This window comes from Hyaena hyaena, unplaced genomic scaffold, assembly GCF_003009895.1.
Source record: "Hyaena hyaena isolate Hyena2069 unplaced genomic scaffold, ASM300989v1 scaffold_67, whole genome shotgun sequence".
Classification (NCBI taxonomy): Eukaryota; Metazoa; Chordata; class Mammalia; order Carnivora; family Hyaenidae; genus Hyaena; species Hyaena hyaena.
The window spans coordinates 585800-609850 of NW_024080699.1; the positions used below are offsets into that span (position 1 = coordinate 585800).

Here is a 24051-nt window from a genome sequence, read left to right on the forward strand (position 1 = left end):
TCCAAAAGTTGTAATATACCCATTACAGAGGTTTCCATTTCTACAGCTGATGCATACTTTCTGAAACACGGAAAAATATGTACCAAAGAATGACTGTGTACTTAATAAAAAACAGCTCAAGACTAAGTGAAAAAAGGAACAGACTCATAAATACAGAGAACTGATGGGTGTGGGGGGGGGAGGACATAATGGGTGAAGTGGAGCGGGAGATACAGACTTCCAGTTATGAGTAAGTCATGGGATAAAAGGCACAGCATAGGGAACGCGGTCAAGGGGACTGGATGACATCACATGGGGACGAATGGTAGCGACACCCGTGGTGAGTGCGGCAGAGCGTGTAAACGAGTCCAGCCACGATGCTGTACACCTGAAACTCATGTAACGTCATGTGTCCACTATACCTCAATTAAAAAACAACAACAAAAGGAAAGAAAAGGAAAGGCAAAAATACAGAATACTTCTTCAGGCTACAGTTTAGACTGCATTTTTTTTGAGAAACAAACATTTAGACAAGAAAAGCAGGCAATCAAAAACCTTAAATTATTCAGAAAAATGCGTGTTTTAGATACATGTTAAATCTTTATATGATTATGTGGGGAAATAAATATTACACAATAATTAAATATCAGAGTATATTCAGTTATCTGCTATCTTTGGTACTGAGCATTAGTTATCGATGTTACTCAGTATCTTACCTGAAAGAGAGATGAAAGGCAAACACAAACTGAGAAAGGCAACAGGTAGGAAGGACACCACCTGAATATATCTCAAAAGAAATCTTCAATCGTATAGATAGATATCTGGTAAAAAGCTAAGTTCATATCCCTTTATAAGACGGTGGTTTTTTTTTTTTTTGCTTTTAAATTTTTTTTTATGTTTATTCATTTTTGAGAGACAGAAAGAAAGCACAAGCGTGGAAGGGGCAGAGAGAGGTGCAGAGGGTCCAAAGCAGGCTCCAGGCTCTGCCCTGACAGCAGACAGCCTTGACGTGGGGCTCAAACTGAGGAACTGCGAGATCATGACCTGAGTTGAACTTAGATGCTTAACCAACTGAGCCACCCAGGCGCCCCAGTTTTTTTAAATGTTTTATTTATTTCTGAGAAAGAGAGAAAGAGAGAGAGAGAGAGCGTGATCAGGGAAGGGGCAGAGAGAGAGGGAGACACAGAATCTGAAGCAGGCTCCAGGCTCTGAGCTAGCTGTCAGCACAGAGCCTGACGTGGGGCTCGAACCCACAAACCGAGAGATCATGACCTAAGCCAAAATCAAGAGTCAGATGCTTAACTGAGTCACCCAGGCGCTCCAATCACTAAACATTTTTAAGGCTTTTCTAACTTACTAAAGAAAGATTTATGTTCGTTACATTATATTTTCTCCTGTGATTCAAAAACGGTCATTCACGATGCTAGAGGTACACAGACACTCCTCTCACTCTTCCCCTTCCTACAGCCCACCAGCTAATGGGTGCCTGTCACGGGCTAGGCCGGCAACAGGAGACACATCAAAGCTCCACTTGTAGGCAGGCGTGTTTTCCCGTGCAGTCAGACAGGCCCTAAGTGACACACACCTCAGGGTGCTGTCACTGAATCCCGGTTCTGGGCGTGCTCCTTCCGTCACAACAAGCTATCTCTGGAAGATCAATCCCACTGACTTTATTGTTTTTTAATGTCCATTTATTTTTAAGAGAGAAGGGATGAGCGAGGGAGAGGGCACAAGCTGGGGAGGGGGGGCAGAGGATTCAAAGTGGGCTCCATGCTGACAGTAGAGAGCCTGATGCGGGGCTCAAACCTGTGAACCATGAGATCATAATCTGAGCCAAAGTCGGACACCTAACTGCCTGAGCCACCCAGGCGCCGCATCCCACTGACTTGATAAGCATTCTTGACTTTTAGTCTCCAGTACAGAGACGCCACAAGGGTCTCTTTCAATTACTAATTGGATCTCATAAGAACCAAAGTTTTAAAGGACATTCTTTCTCCATCCTCTACTTGGCCTTACTATATTTTAAATAAAATTTTAATACAGGCCATTAAGTGCGCCAATTGTATGTCACTCTTTAGTTTCCTCAGTGGACAGCTTCTTGCTGCATACCCACCACCCATTACCTCCTTCCTTCTTAATCAAGCTATACTTTTATTCAGGAATCCCCTCCTCCCTTACGTAGAGCAAGTGATTCAGGGGAAAGACCCTGCTTGCTCAGTTCATCAGGCTGAGCCCCCTGGGATGACTTCCCCGCACCCCCAGCCACGCACACTCACCCTGCCCACTCTGCTTCCAGCAGCGGCAGAAGTGATACAGTTCAGTAACCCAGATTTGAGCCAATTAGCACGTGGTATTCCCCAGGTGTCTTCTTTCTTAGTAAGGGGCTTGGTTTGTGTCTTAAAACGACTCAATCAGACTAAAAGGAAGGACTTTCAAGCCCATGGTTCTGAAAAGGGTTTTATCTTCTTTCCCACTAGATGAAAGCAAAGCAGCACGTAACTCTCACTGGGGTGCTGGTGACCCTTTTATGACCATGAAGGCAACCAACCTTAGGGCTAGTACATTTCCTGATTTCCTGTCACAGAGGACACAGGGAAGACCCCTAGAGTCACTTAATGGACAACTGCCTATTGTGACAAAGAGTAACTAAAATGGGGGGCTGGGAGGTGCAGATAATTCTCCCTCTAAATTGCCTTAAGGATCAAAATGCCAAATTCTTAATACCGTCTTAGGAAGGCCAAGAAAGCTTTGTCAGACACAGAAGAGATCCCCTTCGTGTCTACTCAAAAAACATCTAATGAATTCAAATGGCAATTATACCATATATTTCCTAATACATATTTACTCTCCCATATTCCAAAGTGACCATTTCAAAACTTTAACCCCCCTTCTTCACTACCTCCTCACTCTCAGCTGATGAAATGAACTAAATAGAAGCTATCAGACACAAGCTGCCTTATTTTCTCAGTCTTCTTGCACCCCCTTTAACTCTTAGGTCTCTGAGTTTCTTCCTGCCCACCTGTCTCTCTGGAAGTGTTCTCCCATCTCAGTGAGCCAGCTGCTCCTGCAAAAATTAGCTGCCTTGCTTGCTCACTTTCTGTCACACCCTCAAATCCAATTCATCAGAAAGGACCACTGGCTTTACCTCCAAAATATATGCTGTATTTGTCTAGCGTTCTCACAATTTTCAATCCTACCACCTCAGTTAAAAAGGTCTTTTACGTGGATTCTTATAACAGCCTCTCAACTTTCTGATTACTTCTCTTTCCCCTCTGCATCCTTAATAGTGCAGAGTGATTTTCTCAAAGTATAAATGAGATCAACTCACTCCTTAACACTCTCCATGACGGATTCTGCACTTAGCGTGAATCCAAATTCCTCTCCATGATCTGCAAAGCCCCATGCTACCAATTCCTACCCCTTCTCCTTCTCCAAGTTCATCTTAGAGGCCTTACTCCTCCACACTGACCTTCCTGTTTCTTGATTTAAGTCTTGCACAGGAAAGAGTTAACATAAACATGCCTGAAGGTGCTATCATTAGCAGGGTCTGCTTGCAAAGGTGTGAGAACTTGACTTCTGAAATGGTCCCTTTGTTGATAAGGCTGTCGATCTGGGGTGCTAAACACCTGCTTTCTTCTGGGTATTTCCGTAGTTGTGGCTGGTCTGTACCTATGCAGTCAGCCCCTCCTCCCCAAAAAGCCTGGACTCCAAGGTTTAAGTGGGTGGCCCTGGGCAAAGCATTGCACCTAAGCTCCTGTAGTGTCTAGACTTCACCCAGTGTGTCTTTTTTCCTTGCTGATTACTATACGAAACTATAGCCCTCACTATCTCTGGGCCCTGGGATTTCTTCTAGGGAATCACTGAAAGTACGGGTGGGTCTTGGGACTCCCCCAAAACAGCCTCAACCTGGAGTCCTCCAGTTCATCCCTTAGCTGTCACTTTTTTGTTCACGTTCTTGGCCCTGCTGAATGTGACCACCTCCAAGAAAACAAACACCTAGTTTTATGCATATCATCCTGTTTTGTTTTGTTTTGTTTTTATCATATCACCATCTCAGGTCATGTTAGTTTCAGAAGTTTACTTACTAGAGCACCTGGCTGGCTCAGTTGGAGGCATGTACAGCTCTTGATCTCGGGGTTGTGAGTTCAAGGCCCACAGTGGGTATAAAGATTACTTAAAATAAATAAATAAAAATATTTAAAACTTCTTTTTGGAAAAATTAAAAAAGTTTTAAAAAGTTTACTTATTTATTGCCTCTCTCCCTCTAGAGCTGGAGCCTGCAAACTTTTTCTGTCAAGGGTCAGATAAGTGACAAAATTGAAGATATTATGCAGGTACCTATCTAATGAGAGAAAAGTTTCATTACATTTTTATTGATGGAAATCATGGAGTGATTTTTTTTTTAATTTCAGAGAGTGAGCATGAGGGAGGAGGAGGGATCAGAGGAGGAGGAGGGAGGGGGGGGGAGAGAGAGAGAGAGAGAGAGAGAGAGAGAGAGAGAGAGAGAGGGAGGGAGAGAATATGAATCCCAAGCAGAGTCTATGCTCAGCACAAAGCCCAACGTGGGGCTCCATCCCCATGGCCCTGGGATCATGACCTGAGCCAAAATTAAGAGCTGGTCATTCAACTGACTGAGCCACCCAGGGACCTGGAGAGTGAAATTTTTTATCATACAGATCTACTAATGAGAAGAGTGAAATTCTTTGGAGATAACAAAGTGAGGTTTCCAAAGTGAGGTTTCAGAGTTATTTCTCATCAAAATAAATCACAATGTTTGCCTATAAAAGTTTTACATATTTCAACTTTGAAAATGTCTCATGTAGGGGCGCCTGGGGGGCTCAGTCAGTTAAGGGTCCGACACTAGCTCAGGTCATGATCTTGCAGTTCATGGGTTTGAGCCCTGCATTGGGCTCTGTGCTGGGCTCGAAATAAATAAACATTAAAAAAACAGGGGCGCCTGGGTGGCTTAGTCGGTTAAGCGTCCGACTTTCACTTAGGTCATGATCTTGTGGTTTGTGGGTTCGAGCCCCGCATCAGGCTCTGTGCTGACTGCCAGCTCAGAGCCTGGAGCCTGTTTCGGTCTGTGACTCCCTCTCTCTCTGACCCTCCCCTGCTCACACTGTCTCTCTCTCTCTCTCCTAGAAATAAATAAAACATTAAAAAAAAACATTAAAAAAACGAAAAGATGTCTCATGTAGACAGTTACTGACAAATTTGAATATAGATCCAAAAGCGAAGGCATTTAGAGCATTCAGTTAAGAGTCTTGTCTTGATATCTGCCTTTTTACATGTTTTCCATTGCAGAATAATTACCATCAACTAAACCTTACATGGAAGTTCTTCAATTTCAGTTCAACTGGATTCTGAAATATGGAACTTTCCTTTGCACTTGCATCAAGATCTGAAAAGTGCTGCTGGAACTGTAGTCTGAGACCAGAAAATACATTTGCTGCATGTGGGGCTCTCACTGTTTAATGTTCGGCACCATGAGAAGTGTGTCATGCAGTCTGGTGTTACTTGTGATTCAACATTAGTCGCCATCAGTGACCTGACTCCAGAATCTCACTGTGACTGTAATTTCAGGTTGTTACTGTAATTGTAGTTTCCTTGTAATTTCAGGGGGAATTCATTAAGAAACATGAGCAAGTCTGCAGCAAAACTAATTTCCAAGGCCATTTGGTTTTTCCATAATACTCTTCTCATTCATTCAGAAAAATTTCAGTCTGGGTTCTGAGCTCCAAAAACTGCAATATAGCTACTACTGCTAAACCACTGGGTGAGTCAGGACACTCAGCTTCTATTTCCAACATGAATTCATGGAACTGATGATGGCTAATTCTATGAAAACAAATGAAGTTAACTGTTGACTCTCAATGACAAACTGAGGTTGTCAACAACACGATACCCTGATGTTTTCCACAAACTACCTGACGATGAACGGCACAATGAATCATAGGCTTTAAACACCCTAAATTTTCGCCAGTTTTGTAAACTTATTGACCAACTAACCCTTTTTCGGCTCCAGCTCCACATATATTTTTAGCACCATTAGGTGTCACATATCTTAGCAGATTCCACTTCAGACGGTACTGAGTTAATGTTTTCTTAAGCTTCTCTGAAAATATTATCTTTTGTAGTTGTTCCATGGAAACTAGTCATAGAGGCCAACTCTTCAGTCACTTCAAGGTTGACAGTGACTGCCTCAAATGAGCAACTGGCAACAACTATCAATCTGTTAAGAGCCAAGGGAAACCATTCAGAATTTGCTTTTTTTAGGATCTTGTTAACTGACTACTAATGCTGTTCCCAACAACCTCCACTCTTTTAGCAATAGGTTTTGCCAAAAAGCTAATGGTTTTAAACATGTTCTCTGGACACATGTTTGCTGCAATCAAACATGATTTAATTAACTCGCAGTAAATTTTTCATGACTAATGAAGTATTCAAAAAATTTGGTTGTAGACTCATTTTATTTCTTATTTTTGTGAAGAAATTCTGTTGTGATAAGCTACGCTCACACATATTCTTTCACATTTCCGAATTCTTCTGACTGTTGGTTTCCTATGAACTGGGAATACTTTTATCAATTTTAGTGTGAAAATGTTATATATTGTATTCCTTTAGCACAGCTATGGTGTCACTGCATGCTAAACAGTGTTTTACCATATAATTTGATAACAATATAATCCACATCCCACTGTGCCTTAGAAGTGTGACATTCAAAGTCCACTTTCCTTGTTTTGCCTTGTTTTGACACGATGGATATACATTGGTTACATAACCAAATGAAATGTGGTTTAGCTCAAAACCTGCCAAGTTATAAGAGCATTGCTGCATTTCCAGTGTGCCAGACGGCAGTACAAAGCAGCCAGAGGGTCATGTGGGTGTCTGTCGCAGCTGCTCGGGGCCATTGTAGTGCAGAATCCACCACCAACAGTATGCAGCCAAAGGAGTCTGTGTCCAACACTTCATCTGCGGATACTGAAATCTGAACTTCATATAATTTTCATATGCTATGAAATTTTCTTTTGATTTTTTTCCCTAACTATTTAACTTAGTAAAAACTATATTTAGCTCATGGGTTATCCAATAACAGGTAGATTTGGCCCCAGGGCTCTGGTTAGCCAACTCCTGCTCTTGAATGTAACTAGGAGAGCAAAAACGTCGCCTGTTTGTGTTCAATACATTTGTAGTTTAACAGTCAAATCACAGAATCAGGCTTTACCCCGGAGGGAAACAGACATAGATCATGACACATTTTCATATCAAACTGCTATTTTTCCTATATTGTGTAAACTGAAAGGGGAATTGACAAATCCTAGTAAATATCTAAAAACAATGGACACATTATCCAGTAGCTGTTTAGATTCACAAAGCTATGGCCAAGGTCAGTAATAGTTATTTTTAAATCTTTAAAGTGATTTGTTGATATAATATGTGCAATAATTGGAGTGATATATAAAAATAGCAATTAAAAATTTTTACTTTCAGGCAACACAACCTACTGATTCACATTTAAGATTACTTTTACTCCCAACTGCACTCTTTATAAAAAAAAAAATTTTTTTAATGTTTATTTTTGTAAGAGAGAGACAGAGTGAAAGCAGGGGATGGAGGGAGGGAGGGAGACAAAGAGTCCAAAGAAGGCTGGAGGCTCTGCATTGCGAGGACAGAGCCTGATGCAGGGCTCTGAACTCACAAACCATGAGATCATGACCTGAGCCGAAGTCAGAAGCTTAACCTACTGAGCTGCCCGGGCACCCCCTCCCCCAGCTGCACTGAGCAGGCACATGATGTTGGCAAGTTGATTCCTACCATGGAGGATTCTTGCAATGATTACACAGGTAATATGCTGAAAGTGCTTACAATAGTGTTGCCACACTAAAAAGGTAATAATATATTAGTTTTAAAAGTAAACAATTATCATTGTTACTGCAGAATTGGCTCAGTGTCATCACATTAAAAGAATGGATTTTTCATTAAAGCAAATTCAAAATACATTCAAGTATCTTATTGCTCAATACAAATTTGGACTATCAATACTAAACAACATAACTAAAACAGAAAATGCTGAATTTTCCTTACCTGACATGTCTGCTAAATCACCTACAATGGAAAAACAGCAGAAAAATAACTGTCCATAAATAACATAAATACTTAAAAGTATTATTAAGCAAATTCTTATAATGTATATTTATTAAAAATATTTTAAAAATTCAATTATAAAAATTTTATAAATCATAAATTGTCATATGCAAAATTAGTTTTATGATGTTAAATAGAGTAAACTGTAAGTGAAGCCATTCAGTTCAATCATCCACGTATATTAACATCTCATGTATAAGACCTTTCAATTACTGGATAAAAACTTTATGTTCTTTGTATTTAATGAGTCACATGAAATTTTTAACAATTTAAAGATAATACAGAGATATGATTTAAATGATACAACTCTTAGTTTACAAAATGCCCTCTAACAGACTGGAGTTTTAACGCATCTCTGCTCTGCCCCGAGAGTCCAAGATTCTAGACAAGGGCCACCCCCCTGCCCCCGCTGCCCCGCCCAAAAAAAAAAAAAAGTTTGAATGTCACTGGCTAAAATACCACAAAAGCAAGTATTTCCCCTATGACTGACCTACACAATTTTGAACAGAGAGAGGCATAAATATTTTAGAGAGTGTTTTGTGCTTTGCAGGTATGATACAAGGTTGGCAGGAAAAGTTACTATTGATTCAACTGTCTGGGTTCAGAAGAGAAAACGTCCCTCATTCTTTGGTGGTCTCTCAAGTCTTACATACCATTAGTCATCAGTAAAAAAGGTCTACATCCATTCTGTGGAAGGGTACAGTGGGGCAAGGCACAGGACTGCATATATGATCTAAAATCACCTTTGTAGTGCCTGGAATTTGACTTGGAAGATAATTAGCCACTTTACATTTCCCTATAGTGTCGCCTTTCAAAATAAAAGGAAAAGATACAGATACTAAATTATTAAGTTGTGTCTATATGATGTTATATGTCAATTATAACTCAATAAAAAAAGGAAAAGGAGAAGAGGGTCAAATTTAATGAAAGAGTATATTTGTGACTACAACATTTCTTAATCAAAAGACAAAACTACAGCACTAATATGTTAAGCAAAATTGCTCAAAAAAGGGAGAGAAGGGGAAATTAAAAAAAGAAGCAAAGTTGGGAAATGGAAGAACCATACCTTCTAGAACTCTATTCACAGTATGTAAATTCCATTAACATAGAGATATTATCTTTTTTTGGTAAGCCTATATCCCCAGCACCTAGGACAGTACCTTGTGCATGGTGTGTGCTCAGTAAGTTTGTTGAATAAATGAATCTATTCAATAAAAATTAACTGAACAATAACTATATGCCAAGAGGCACTGTACTAGGCTCTTTTATGACCCAAATGGTACTATGATCTCATTTTTTGTGCAGAGTAAAAATGTTTAAAAATTTAGTGCAAAAAGTACCTAGGCCTATCTATTTATACTCAAAGATTAGAATTTTTTGTATGTAATTCATGAAGGATCAGTCTACTTGTTAAAAATAGAAAAACTGACAGAAAGGAAGAATACAAGCACCTTTGTGGTACAACTACAGAACTTCACAACCCAGAGACAGAGTTTCGGACTGATCAGTTTAGTACTTGTATGAAAAATGAAGGTATTTAAAGCATAAATTCTTCTATCCAAGGAGAAAAAGACACCTGGGAGGCTGGCTTAGCAACTGAGGCCCGCCAAGGTCCAGCAAGCTCAATGACAGTGATCACTTTTACAAAGTGCACCAGGCTTATGAAGCTTCCACTGACCAAATCTATGGTGCGATGCTCACAGTGATCACCGACTGGTAGCTGTACTGTTCTAAGTAGACCTGCTATCCTCTCATCCTTTACGTTTTCTAAAGGGTTAAAAGAAGACAGCAAGCCAGGTGGTTTTTAGAACAGCTGACAACTTAAATCAATTCCAAAGAAAAGAAAAAGGCAGAAGGGTTTACCAGCATGGAACAGACGGGGCTTCTCTTTCCTTCCTAGCTCAGACCTATTGCTGCAGATATTCTACCCGTCGGTCTGGTTACTATCCCCCCTTATTTACAGCTTCTTCCTTGAATTCTTTTTGCTTTATGTGCTAAATTAAACCTTTTTGCCAATTAGAAATACCTGCTAACGGACTAAATCTAACTACTGCAATCACCATAAAATAGTTTATTCTTAATTCTAACTGTCTGAACCCATTACGATAACCAAAGTGAGAGAAAGGTGTCTGGAAGAAAATCAAAGGTAAAACTGTGTGTGTGGCTTTTTTTTTTTAATGTTTATTTATTTTTGAGAGACAGAGAGAGAGAGAGAGAAGAGCACAAGCAGGGGAAGGGCAGAGAGAGAAGGAGACACAGAACCTGAAGCAGGCTCCAGGCTCTGAGTTGTCAGCACAGAGCCTGATGTGGGGCTCGAACGCACGAACCGTGAGATCATGACTTGAGTCGAAGTCAAAAGTTCAACTGACTAAGCCACCCAGGCGCCCCTGGGTATGTATTTTATATACAAATATATTTTCAACAATACACAAATATATTTTACTTTTTTCCCTAGGATACGGAATTTGAACAATACAATTACTTAAAATTGTTTCTTTTTAAAATATAGAAACATACCTACTTGGCCTGTTGCCACTATGTTGATAAATTTGGGATGCTGATTTACAGTCAGGCACAGTATATCATCATTATGTTCTTGATAAAAACTCTGAGTCCCTATTAAAAAAAAATTGAGAAAACCTTAAGACGTAACAGCCAAATGCATTTATCCAGAACAACAAAAACTGCTCTGTTTAACTTAATACATATTTTTTGAGAACTGAGTGTGCACACTTCATCATGAGGATGGTAAAATAACTCAAATCTTTAAAGGGATAGAGTCCCCCAAGTTAACAATGGGCTAAAGATGTCAAGTACCACAAGACAGTTAAAGTCCTGCTGTGGGGATTCATAGCAGAAAAGATTCTTCTTATCACAGGCATATGGCGCTCTCGGACCGATACGACAGATTCTGTTAACGTGAAGGGCAGGGGGGAGGGCATTCCAGGTAGAGAAATACTTCAAGCAAAGGTACAAAGACAGGAAAGTACTAAGTATGCATATATGTTCATTTGGCTGATATGTAAGGTCAAGAATAAATGTGAGAAATATGGTTGGAAAGGCAAATTGGGGCTAGAATGATAGAGGATTATGAATGCAAATCTGTTAAATTTCAGATTTATTTGGTAGTCAGTGGAGAGGTACTGAAGAATTCTGCTCAAAGAAGGTATATGATTTATCTAGCAGCACTGACAACGAAGAGACCTCAGACCTTTGATCATGCAGGACGTAATAAAGGTGGGTTTGTGTGAAGTACAGTGGCCAGGTGGGAAATGAGGTCCGGATGGTAGGGTGTAGGTGAGGTCCAGGTTACAGAGGGCCATCCACACTAGGTCCGCCAAAAATGAAGCCACACAAAACAAAACAATTTAACAATGACATTTACCAGATCTAACAGTTTAAAACTTCTCTTCAAAGTGAAATGTACTTTCTATTTCCCAGGGCTCAGAGCTTAGTGAGAAGAACAGACAAGCAATTATATGTGCTACTGGCTGAGTTCAAAGATCAGTTATAACAGATCAAAACTTCCTAGACTGTGAACATGGTGATGTATCCCAAACCAGAGAGGACAAAAAATGAGGAGTGGAGAGGTGCTGAGTCCCCCCTTCTGCCCTGTCTCTCTGCACCCCATCACTAGAAAGGTGATTAAGGACAAATCAGAAAATTAAAGAAAATTACAAGGATAAACATGGAAGTGTATTTACACATTCCTTTCTAGATCATCTTATTCTTCTCTATTCTCTTTGGTGAAGCCTCCATTAAGGAGGATTATCTAAGCATTTTTTAAATGGCCCCAATTATTAAATAAAAAATCACCATTGGTTTCTATGTCATCTTGGTGAATTCTTTTCTTTAGGAATCCAAAATAGGACAACCACATTAATGATTAATATTGAGAAGACATGGGGGATTAGGACTCACATAAGCCATTCTTTATCTATTCAGAGTGAACCATCAGAGAAAAAAGCCAGAAATGTTTGGATACAAAAATCTCTATTTTTACTTTCATCTTCCAGATTTTATGAGGTTTATAATTACACATAAGAGAATTCAAAATTAAATAATGAATGGCACTAGGAGGATTACGATGTCATTCATCATCAAATGATGCTACAAGAATTTATTTGCTTTTTGACAATCCAAATCAGTTAAATAAACATCGTGAAGTACTTTCTCACCTTGAGTCAAACAAGTACCACGACAGCAGAGACAGAGGGAAGCAGCTTGCTCACGTGTCCTCGGCTTTCTGAGGCCTCAGTGAGAATGCTGCCCACTTCACCCCACTCCCCAGCAACCACTCGCCCAGCGTGCTACTTTTAACCACTATCTGTCAGAGAACCACCAAACCATCCATTTCATGTCAAGGTTATGGGGAAATAGAGTTAGAAATGGTTTCATTATAAAACATGATGTCAACATACAGTCAACCTTCACTCTAATAGAGACCTAGGAGCACTTCACATTATGAAATCTTTTTCTGCTGCATTATACTCTCTTAAGCCTGTAAATTTGGTTACTTGAAATACTACTAGAAAATTCAATAGTATGAAGTACATTCCAGACTTATGCAATTTATTTATAGTTTTAAAAAAGAATTTTAAGATTACAAATAACAAAATTCTAAATAAAAAGTGGGAGATGGAGAATCGGGGTCTCCTACCAGTAGCAACGTTGTGCAGAATTCCAATGGACGCAGTGTGATATATTATATCATCTCCATCATTTAAATAATGAACATTATTCCTACAGTCTTTTCCTCGATAGCCAAAAACAAGCTCCAACACAAGGTCCTATAACAATAAAACCATTATATAATTCCTTATGTCTAAATGTTCATTATTTTTGTATACAGCACTGATATCTTCACTCAAAATGGAGGATGCATTTTGATGTTTTACAACCTTTGAATACAAAACTTAGATAGATATGCTTCTCTACGTAACCTGCTTTGGGCAGGTAAACACACACTTCACACTTTTCTACATATATTAAAAGGAAAAGGGAATCACAAGGTCATCTGATTTCAAGAATTTTAATTTGTTACCAGTTCATGTGTTAAACATGGAAATACTGCTTGTGTTCAAAAGAATATTCCGATTTGCGTTGTTAGTAAAAATATGTAATCTGCACATATAACTCAGGATATATTATGTCCAAGTGACGTATTTTTGAGGGGCCAAAATAGTACATAAGACAACGGTATGGAAAACTACACCATCTATGATAACTCATGCTAAAGTTCTAGCAGATAATCTGCCAGTGAAAATGTCTGTTTCTTTAACCTTGTGAGGCTTCCAGTGGAGAGAAGTACAACAATCATCATCCCACAGATTTGCGCCTCATTTTTTAGCTGATTCAGCACAGTTTGCTTGTGGCTGCTGATACTGGAATTAATTAAATGTCTGGGAGAACTTTCCTTCTTGCTCAATTATTGTAGAAAGTTTCTTTGTTTGAAAGTAGACCTTTCTCTGAACCCTAGAATGAATGTATCACATGAAGGATAAACTTTTACTTCTAAATTCAAAATACTAGCCTAAGACACTGTCTAGGTATCTGTTATTCTATAAGCTGTCTTTAAGTCATTCACATACATTTACATTTAGAAGTTCTTTGAGATACAGTTCAATTCAGAATATTATTCACGGAAGACTAAAAAAATAAAAAAAATAAAAAAAATAAAAAGAAATGAAAGACATCAATCCAAAACTCAGACTTGACAGTTAAGCAATCAGTTTTTACAACCAAACAAAAAAGATTACTCAGGGGCGCCTGGCTGGCTTAGTCGGTAGAACACGCGACTCATCTGAGGGACTGAACCCCATGCTAGGTGTAGAGATTACTTAAAAAATGAAATATTAAAAAACATTATTCAATGCTTATTTTCATACAAACTAATGACAAGACTTGGCTGTCTTACAAGAAGAAAATAGAACGAATTCTGAATACATTTTAAAGCACAAGGTAACACTGGGAGTGGGTTCACCTTACCTCTATGGGTCTCTTTTTCTTGCCAACATTGTTTGTCTGGAGTTTTTCTGGCCTTGGTGGGGCTCTGCTCACGGGGGGCCTGAAACGGGAAAGTGGGAATGAGGAAAGGCATCAATCACTGTGCACCTTCACTCAGCCTCCCTCACCTGCCCTCCGAAGAGAGAGATCTGACACACCTTCACAAAAATGAACCCCATCTGTTCCTCACTATGCTGTGGCCTCTTTATATTTTCTAAGGCAGGAAGGTGGAAAGAAGATATGAGAACTTTTATTCATTTTAACTTCTTTGATGTATGTTTCATAATGTAAATAATACATTAACACAAGAGCAGACTGTTTATAAATAAATATACAAATGTTAGTTTAATGACTCAAAAACTTCTTGATGGAATGCATTGTAAAAGAGCCTGGATCACTGCTCTGAAGTTTCTATCACAGTACTGTGCAAATGGCAGGTATATGATACATTCTTCTTGGATTTTGAAAATATTTCTGTGAACTTTCTATACTATTGGCAACATAAATTATGTCTGATTTCAAACTTGTACTCATTACTTACTCTCCTCCAGGCCCTTTACCTTTCCTTCTTCCTCAAGTCTCTAGTAAGGTTAATGGCATCACCATCAGTCAGTCAAGCAAACATTTAATAGTTACATAGCACTACAAATCACACAACACTCTGCAGAAGATGATTACTACTACTATGGCCTTGAACTCGTTTTCTTCTCCATTCTATTTACTAGACATTCATCAACTTCACTTAAAGAGGAGCTCTCATATCTATCCCTTCTTCTCTGTTTCTATTACTAGTTTAGGATCTTCTTTTTTTTTTTTCTTTTTTTTTTTTAATATTTTATTTATTTCTAGGAGAGAGAGAGACAGCGTGAGCAGGGGAGGGTCAGAGAGAAAGGGAGTCACAGACTGAAACAGGCTCCAGGCTCTGAGCTGGCAGTCAGCACAGAGCCAGACGCGGGGCTCGAACCCACGAACCGCGAGATCATGACCTAAGCGAAAGTCGGACGCTTAACCGACTAAGCCACCCAGGCGCCCCTAGTTTAGGATCTTCTTTTTTTTTTTTTTTTTTTTTTTTTTTTTTTTTTTTTTTTTTTTAATATTTTATTTATTTCTAGGAGAGAGAGAGACAGCGTGAGCAGGGGAGGGTCAGAGAGAAAGGGAGTCACAGACTGAAACAGGCTCCAGGCTCTGAGCTGGCAGTCAGCACAGAGCCCGACGCGGGGCTCGAACTCACGAACTGCGAGATCATGACCTAAGTGAAGTCGGACGCTTAACCGACTAAGCCACCCGGGCAACCCCAGAGTTCCCATTTTGAATCATTTAAATGTGGAGGCTCTTAAAATGCCTAGGTATAAACCACACAGGTGAAGTACTTGCACTCTGAAAACCATAAAACACTGATGAAATAAATCAAAGATGACACAAAGAAATGGAGAATATTCCATACGCATGGACTGAAAGCGTTAATATTGTTTAAATGTCCATGCTACCCAAAGCAACCTACAGACTCCATGCAATTCATATCAAAATACCAACAGCATCTTTCACAAAACTGGAACCAATAATACTAAAATTTGTATGAAACCACAAAAGAATCCAAATACCCAAAGCAATCTTGAGGAAGAAAAAAAAACAAAAAACGCTGGAGGTATCATAATTCCAGTGTTCAAGTTATATTACAAAGCTACAGTAATAGTGTCAGGATAGTACTGGCACAAAAACAGACACGAAGACTAATGGAAGAGGATAAAGAACCCAGAAATAAACCCATGGTTATATGGTCAATTAATCTATGACAATGGAGGCAAAAATATACAATGGGGAAAAGACAGTTTTTTAGTAAATGGTTCTGGGAAAACTAGACAGTTACATGTAAAAGAACTGGATCAGTTTTTAACCAATTTCTCTGACATCAGCTGTAGCAACATTTTCCTAGATGGGCCCCCTAAGGCAAGGGAAACAAAAGCAAAAATAAACTTTGGGACTACACCAAAATAAAAAGCTTTTGCATAGCAAAGTGAACCATCAACAGAATAAAAAGGTAATTTAGTGAATGGGAGAAGACATTTGCAAATGATATAAGTGATAAGGGGTTAACATATAAAATACACAAGAACTTATACAACTCGATACTTAAAAAAAATCTGATTAAAAAACGGGCAGAGTCCCTGAATAGATATTTCTCCAAAGAAAACAGATGCCCAACAGACACATAAAAAGATGTTCAACATCACTAATCATCAGGGAAATGCAAATCAAAACCCCAATATCACCTTACACTTGTTAAACAGCTAAAATAAAAGACAAGAAATAACAAGTGTTGGCAACGATATGTAGGAAAAGGAACCTTTGTGCATTGCTGGTGGGAATGTAAATTGATACAGCCACTGTGGAAAACAGTATGTAGGGAGATTCCACAAAAAATTAAAAATACAAATACCATATGATCCAACAATTCCACTCTTGGATATTTACCCCCCCTCCAAAATGAATACACTTATTCAAAAAAATATATGTACTCCCATGTTTACTGAAGCATTATTTACAATAGCCAAGATACAGAAGTGACCTAAATGTCCACTGATAGAGAAATGGGTAAGGAACACACACACACACACACACAGGACTATTACACAGCCATTAAAAAGGATGAGATCTTGTTTGTGACAATGTGGATGGATCTAGAGGGTATTATGCTAAGAGGGTATATATACCATACCATTATGGTATATATGCTAAGACAAATACCATATGACTTCACTCATATGTGGAGTATTAAAAAAACAAATGAATCAACAAACAAAAAGCAGAATGAGACTTATATATACAGAGAACTTTGACAGCTGCCAGAAGGAAGATGTGGAGACGGGCAAAATGGGTGAAGGGTAAGGGGAGATACAGGCTTCCCATTACGGAATGAAGAAGTCACAGGAATAAAAGGCCTAACATAAGGAATGCAGTGAATGATACTGTAATAACAATGTGGGGGACAGATGGTGGCCACACTTGCAGTGAGCAAGGCATGATGTATAAACTTGTCAAATCACTATGTTGCACACCTGAAATGAAAGTAACATAGTGTGCCAACTGCACTCAAATTTTTTAAAAAGTGGGGAGGCTTTTTTCCTAAATTTATGTGTCTAATTTAAAAACACCACCTCATTTGGTTTATTGTTATCTCAGATAACCATTGTTTAAATATTTAATAACCCAAACACTGAATACAAATCAATCATGCTATCAACCTCCCCTTCCAAACTTTTAGTATTCAATTTGTAACAACTAAATCAGAAAATGATACAAACTGACTTTCCTGTAGGAAAATCCAACATGTGTGATTAAAAGTATAAATTTAAAGGCTAAAAACATATTTGTATTTTCACAATAGTTTCCAGGTTATACATCTATAAAAGTCAATGAGGTGCCCTATCTTGAAAATGTAATATAAAAGAAGTGCATACATTCATATGTAATGTGTAGTAGTATGTAGAAGTAAAGAAACCATGGCTGGTGACATAAAAATTACATGCACTGAAAGTATAAAGAACTTTTCAAATTATTGCAGAAATTTTGGTTTTGAACCTTTTTCACATACTATTTTGAATGTCTATAATAAATATAATTTAGCTTATAATATTTAACATTTATTATTTTTTTTAATGTTTTATTTATTTCTAGGAGAGAGAGAGAGAGAGAGAGAGAGACAGCGTGAGCAGGGGAGGGTCAGAGAGAGAGGGAGACACAGACTCTGAAACAGGCTCCAGGCTCTGAGCTGGCAGTCAGCACAGAGCCCGACGCGGGGCTTGAACCCACGAACTGTGAGATCATGACCTAAGTGAAAGTCGGACGCTTAACCGACTAAGCCACCCAGGCGCCCCAATATTTAACATTTAAAAAGTTTCTCTTAGGGCCATTTTAAGGAATGATAGCAGCCTTGGCTTTTCTTCCAGGTCAGTTTTGTTGGTGAACTTCATTCAGTGTTATTATCTGACAGCTTTAATTGTAATCCAAACAACAAACAGGTAGTTTTGATCTATATAAGCCTCTGTAACAATTAAGTATATCTTAATTTTTAAAAATAATTTTTTTGGTATAATTATTGTTTAAATAAAGTTATACAACTTATAAAATTATACAAGTTGAACAAATAAAGTTTTGATAAAGCAGTTACTTATGGAGGAGAAATACAATAATTAAGATGCTATTCATTTCAGTGATGCTGATTTCAGAGGAGAAAAACATGGACAACTGTGAACATCAAGCAATACAGCTCATTAATGGTAAACATGAAAGATGATAAAAATACATAATTAGGTTTCATAAAATACAGCAAAGAGAGAGGATTACCTGGAACCTCTTTTCAGCAGCAGATGAAAAAAGGGAAAAGATTAGAACACAAATCTGAATTTAAAACACAAGTAAAATACTTCCATAAAAGACTATTTTTACAAGTTTAATGCAGGCCATACTGCATGTATTAAAGGCCTATTGTTATTTATTACTGCTCAAGTTGAGAAAATCAGCAGGAAAATCAGGAGGTGAAAACAGAAAATGGGCACTGAACATGTTCTATGTTGTAAATATTAAAGCTTACCAGTGCTACTTTTCTATGGTGCACTCTGAATTTCAAACAAAATACTGATGCTTACCTTTGTTCCTAAGAACGGGCAGTGAAATGTTAACCAACTTAAAAGGCTGGTAGCACTGGGGATGCTATTAAGGAAATTGTCTAAGGTAAAGTAGGTCCTCCTAACCCAAGGGGCTGTCCCAGTCAGCCAGTCCAATCCAGCGGGCAACAAGAGTTACTCAAGATCATGCTAGACTTGGGATTTTTCTAGTCTCCAAAGGAGGTTAACTTTAATAAATTCTTTAAAATGTTTTTTATTTATTTCTGAGAGAGAGAGAGAGAGACAGCGTGAGCAGGGGAGGGTCAGAGAGAGACGGAGACAGAATCTGAAACAGGCTCCAGGCTGTGAGACTAGCTGTCAGCACAAAGCCCGATGCGGGGCTTGAACCCACAAACCGTGAGGTCATGACCAGAGCCGAAGTCTAACACTCAACCAACTGAGCCACCCAGGTGCCCCTAAAGGAGATAACTTTAAAAAAAATCCCTTTAATAATATGATGACCATAAAAGAACTGAAAGAGATCACAAAAGTCATCTCATCCATCCTCCTACTGAAAGGAAGAATCGTCTTTACATGTCTAGAACATCTCTTTGTAGCACTGATGACAAATAATCATCTAAACCCTGCATGGAAACTGCTCATGAAAGGAAGGTCACTTCTCTCTTTCATTGACACCCAAGATAACAATTATATCTCTACTTAGCTTTGTTTTGAAACAAGTAACGCCCACTGTAAACTGTCAGCGTCCCTTTAAAATGCAGAGATCAGTCCTAAATAAGTTACTTCAGAACTGAGGCTAGATCTGAATGTTTTATTTCTGTTAAAATAGTCTAAGATAATGTGGAGCTCTGCAGAAGTTACATCAGACTCTAGACTTCTATCTTTGCACTCACTCATTTTTTTTTTTTTTTTTTTTTTTAATTAGAGAGAGCATGAGTGGGGGAGGGGGAATAAGTGGAAGGAGGGAGGGAGGGGAGAATCTTAAGCAGGCTCCATGTTTAATGTGGAGCCTGATGCAGGGTTCAAATCCCATGCCCTTGGGACCGTGACCTGAGCCAAAATAAAGAGTCAGATGTTCAGTGGACTGAGGCACCCAGGTGCCTCCCACACATCACTCATTTAAAACAAGTAACGAATTTTTGCTGTTTACCAAGTAAGATAAGGAGTGCCTAATATCTGAGTTTCTACACAATCGCGTCTCAAATCTATTTTTTTTCATCCTTATCTTCCAGCATTTTCCTAATGGTACCCTTTTTTACTTCTAAAATAGACTGGCTTTTTCCATACAGTCCTGTTTCAGAAACTGCCTGAAGACATTTTCATCTCACTAAAGGTAGTTCTAAGAGTATTCCAGAGAGTCCTTTTCTGTACTTACCATTTTATTAAACATACAAATATCTTCACTGCCTTATGTTAATGTTTATAAATGAATATATAAGTACACATTAGGGGCACCTGGGTGGCTCAGTTGGTTGAGCGTCTGACTTTGGCTCAGGTCATGATCTCACAGTTCGTGAGTTCAAGCCCCACATCAGGCTCTGTGCTGACAGCTAGCTCAGAGTCTGGAGTCTGCTTCGGATTCTGTGTCTCCCTCTCTCTCTGACCCTCCCCTGCTCATGCTGTCTCTCTCTCAGAAATAAACAAAACATTAAAAATTTAAAAAAAAATAAGTACACATTGAATGAAGCTAACAGGTTTATAAACTGAATAATTTTTCAGATAAATACGTGTGGTTAACTATTTTTATGAACCTCTGAAACTTACAGAGAAACTAAAACTACTGGGACTTTGTGAAAAGTCATGTGTAAAACCAAATGATCATAAAGAAGACCCTCTGCAACACCCACATACTACATATACAGATATGTATATTTGCAACTTTTCTGTAGGACTTATTTCACTTTCTAATTCTCTTGACAAATGTAGTTCAATGTTTTATAGGAAAAAAACAATACCTGAAAATACTACAAAGATCAAAACAGAACGAAGACTAAATAATGGAATATTTTATTTAATAAAACACTTACCTTACTACCCCCTGCCTTCAAAAGGAGCAAAAGGAAAAAAAGCATTGATGATGAATAATTGATGGAAGCTGATGAATAAAAGGTAGCAGTTAAGTAAACAGAAGAAAGGAAACATCAATACAATTCTAAAGAAACACAAAAATGCCTAAATTTTATGCTATACTGTTCTGAATATATTTATTAAAAAATACTGAAAGTTTGATTGACAACTACTTTAAATACACAAGATTTGCTACAAAAAGAAAAACATAAAATCATTAAAGTCATTTAGGAAAAAAGGCCCCACAAAAGTATTGACCAAGTAAAGCAGTTATCAACTGTCATCAGAAACATTTTCTTAAGTGGATATTTGACAAGCATTTGTTTTAACTGTTTATAAAATGTTTTATTTCTTATTTCTTAGCAATAACATATTTTATTTATAATACAAAACTTTTATATAGACCATAGTATCTCTTCACAAATATATACAAAATTGGTAAAAGAAGTATCTTCATTTTTTTCTCCTTTGATTCTCTCATTTTATGAAAATGAAGACTCCTAACTATGAGTCATTTCTGACTTTGGCTTCAGCATTTTCAAAAGAATTCAGCATAAACTGAGAACAAATGCAAAGCTATTTCAAAAATAATTTTGAAAACTTCAGGTGTAAAAAAACATAAGCTTGGGGCGCCCGGGTGGCTTAGTCGGTTGAGCGTCTGACTTTTGCTCAGGTCATGATCTCGCGGTTCGTGGGTTCGAGCCCCGTGTCGGGCTCTGTGCTGACTGCCAGCTCAGAGCCTGGAGCCTGTTTCAGAGTCTGTGACTCCCTCTCTCTCTGACCCTCCCCTGTTCATGCTGTCTCTCTCTCTCCTAGAAATAAATAAATAAAACATTAAAAAAAAAAAACATAAGCTAACAGCAAAGATTATGACAGTGTCAAGTATTTTTCTTTTTTTTCATTTTTTAAAAAGTATATTTGAGAGACAGCGTGAGCAGGGGAGGTACAGAGAGAGAGGGAGAGAAAGAATCCCAAGCAGGTTCCGCATTTTCAATGCAGAGCTTGATGAGGGGCTCAATCTCACGAACTGGGAGATCGTGACCTGAGCAAAAATCAAGAGTTGGATGCCTGACCCACTGAGCCACCAGGCACTGATCAAGCATTTTTCATGAGCAGTAAAATCCTTCCATCAGTCAGAACGTGGGTCACTTTACTAATAAAGGAGGAATTTTAATTGTTTTACCATGAATATGGCCTATAGATTAAAATTAGGTCACATTTTCTGCTTTACCTAATTTATCTGATAAATGATAGTATTTTTATTAAAACTCAGTATAATAAATGAAAAAGACTTATGGTAAGGTCTAGAGTTTCTTCCTCCTTATAGTACACTTTTGGCTTTTCATTACCTGTGAAATACAATGTAAGTAAGCACCGTACTGCACACATCCTCATTAGGAACATCTACATTTGTACACTTATATGTAGTTCTCCAATTAATGGATTATATAGGTATTGTTCATTACTTCATGGATATTTAGGTTCAGAAAGTGTTTCAGTATTAACCAGGTATCTCCCTCAGGTGATTCTGTATTTCATTCTCAGGGAGGGTGGTGAAGACTTACTACCTAAATTCTTTAGATAAGTTATTTTTCATTTTATAGAATACTCTATAAGTTAGTGATTCTTTTTAAATTTTCTTAATGTTTATTTTTGAGAGAGACAGAGACAGAGCACAAACAAGAGACGGGCAGGGAGGGGGAAGACAGAATCCAAAGCAGGTCTGAACTCCACAAGCTGTGAGATCATGACCTGAGCTGAAGTCAGACACTCAACCGAGTCATCCAGGCCAGTCATCCAAACCTATTTCTAATACTCTGCGTCTTCATCTGTGATGACAAAATAGATAATCGCCATTTTGTGCCCCTATCCATAAGGTGATGCCAGTGTGATTATATGAGAATTCGCCAGCAAATGGGTGCCTGCAAGAGCTACTGTGGAGGCATCATGACTGAACACCACCTTCCAAGAACTTCCATGGGAACTGGGCAGCTCGCCAGTTCAGAGAATCTCTAGTTCGCCCTTCTCCATCAGTAACATGCCCCTCAACACTCCCCCCCAACTTCATCCTTCTCCCTGAACGTCAGCCTGTAGCGCAAGCTCAAACCCTTCTGCATATGCTTTCTTGTGCTGTCATTTCTATCCAGCTGAGCCCCAGGGGTCTTCAGAACTAACCTCACTGACTAGATTTTCACTCGAATTTTCCACAAATTCTGTCCAATGTGAGTGAACTCCCTGTCATTTTTAACTTCTCCCTCAAATATTCTTGCCAACTTCTCATAACAAAGTTTTCTTCAACACAGTTTTCGACAGAAGATGTCACTGCTGTTCCCACCTCCTACTATGCCTTGGTTCCTCACTGCAGTTTCTCGTTAATTTTTTTATCATTTCTTAAAAATCTATGCCATTCACTGATCCATATACCTCTTCACAGTTCTCCATATTCCCTAATTATTTTAAAAGCACCATGTTCACAATCCCTCTCATGATCTGTCATCTAACTCAGAGACTATTAAAAAGTTCTCTCCTCATAAAATTGCTGTGTGCACAGCCTTTATTTTTTATTTGCTGATTCCAGAAAGACCAGTAATTCCTATTCTCTAATGGGACACTACTTCAATTTGACTTTTTCAAAATTTATTTTTATTTATTTTTTTAACATTAAAAAATTTTAATGTTTATTTTTGAGAGAGAGAGAGAGAGAGGGCGAGAGAGAGAGAGAGCTCACGAGCGGAGGTGGGGTGGGGAAACAGAGTGAGACAAAGAATCCAAAGCAGGCTCCACGCTCTGAAATTTCACAGGGACTGATGCAGGGCTTGAACCCACGAACCGAGAGATCATGACCTGAGCTGATATTGGATGCTTATGCTTAACTTACACCTGCCATCCAGGCGCCCTGGAAAAAAATGTTCAAATAATGATTTTCTATCCTTGATTAAAGGCACATGGATAAAAACGCCTTTTCAAAATTTAATCCTACCTCTGCTCATGTGCTTCCTGAAACATACTTGTTACGGGATTCAATTTTTATTATCTCCTACAACCCCCTCACATATATTAATAAAACTTAGCAAATAATATTCCTTTAATCATACAGACTTTATATATTCCCTACACTATTTGCAAGAGACAGTGTCACCATCATAAAGTATTTAAGGAAAATATATTTCCTAAGAGGTGATGGAAGCTGTAAAATGAAACAGTACCACTGTTACTCAGTTTTTGCAAA

General features: G+C 38.4%; 1 protein-coding gene and 1 non-coding gene across 5 annotated transcripts in view; one reads left to right on the forward strand and one right to left on the reverse strand.

Moving 5' to 3' along the window:
* EML5 (EMAP like 5) overlaps positions 1-24051 on the reverse strand; it is a 169541-nt gene that overhangs the window by 11230 nt on the left and 134260 nt on the right. The window contains exons 28-33 of one of the 4 annotated variants that reach the window (XM_039232529.1): positions 20783-20797; positions 18475-18483; positions 14113-14191; positions 12785-12914; positions 10642-10740; positions 8065-8085 (exon numbers count right to left, since the gene is read on the reverse strand). In XM_039232529.1, the coding sequence (XP_039088460.1) occupies positions 8065-8085; positions 10642-10740; positions 12785-12914; positions 14113-14191; positions 18475-18483; positions 20783-20797 (353 nt within the window). The remainder of the gene's footprint in view (positions 1-8064; positions 8086-10641; positions 10741-12784; positions 12915-14112; positions 14192-18474; positions 18484-20782; positions 20798-24051) is intronic. The other 3 variants (XM_039232531.1, XM_039232530.1, XM_039232532.1) reach the window with 3 other exon arrangements.
* TRNAK-UUU lies at positions 21454-21538 on the forward strand. The gene has a single exon. It is a non-coding gene; the product is annotated as a tRNA-Lys (tRNA).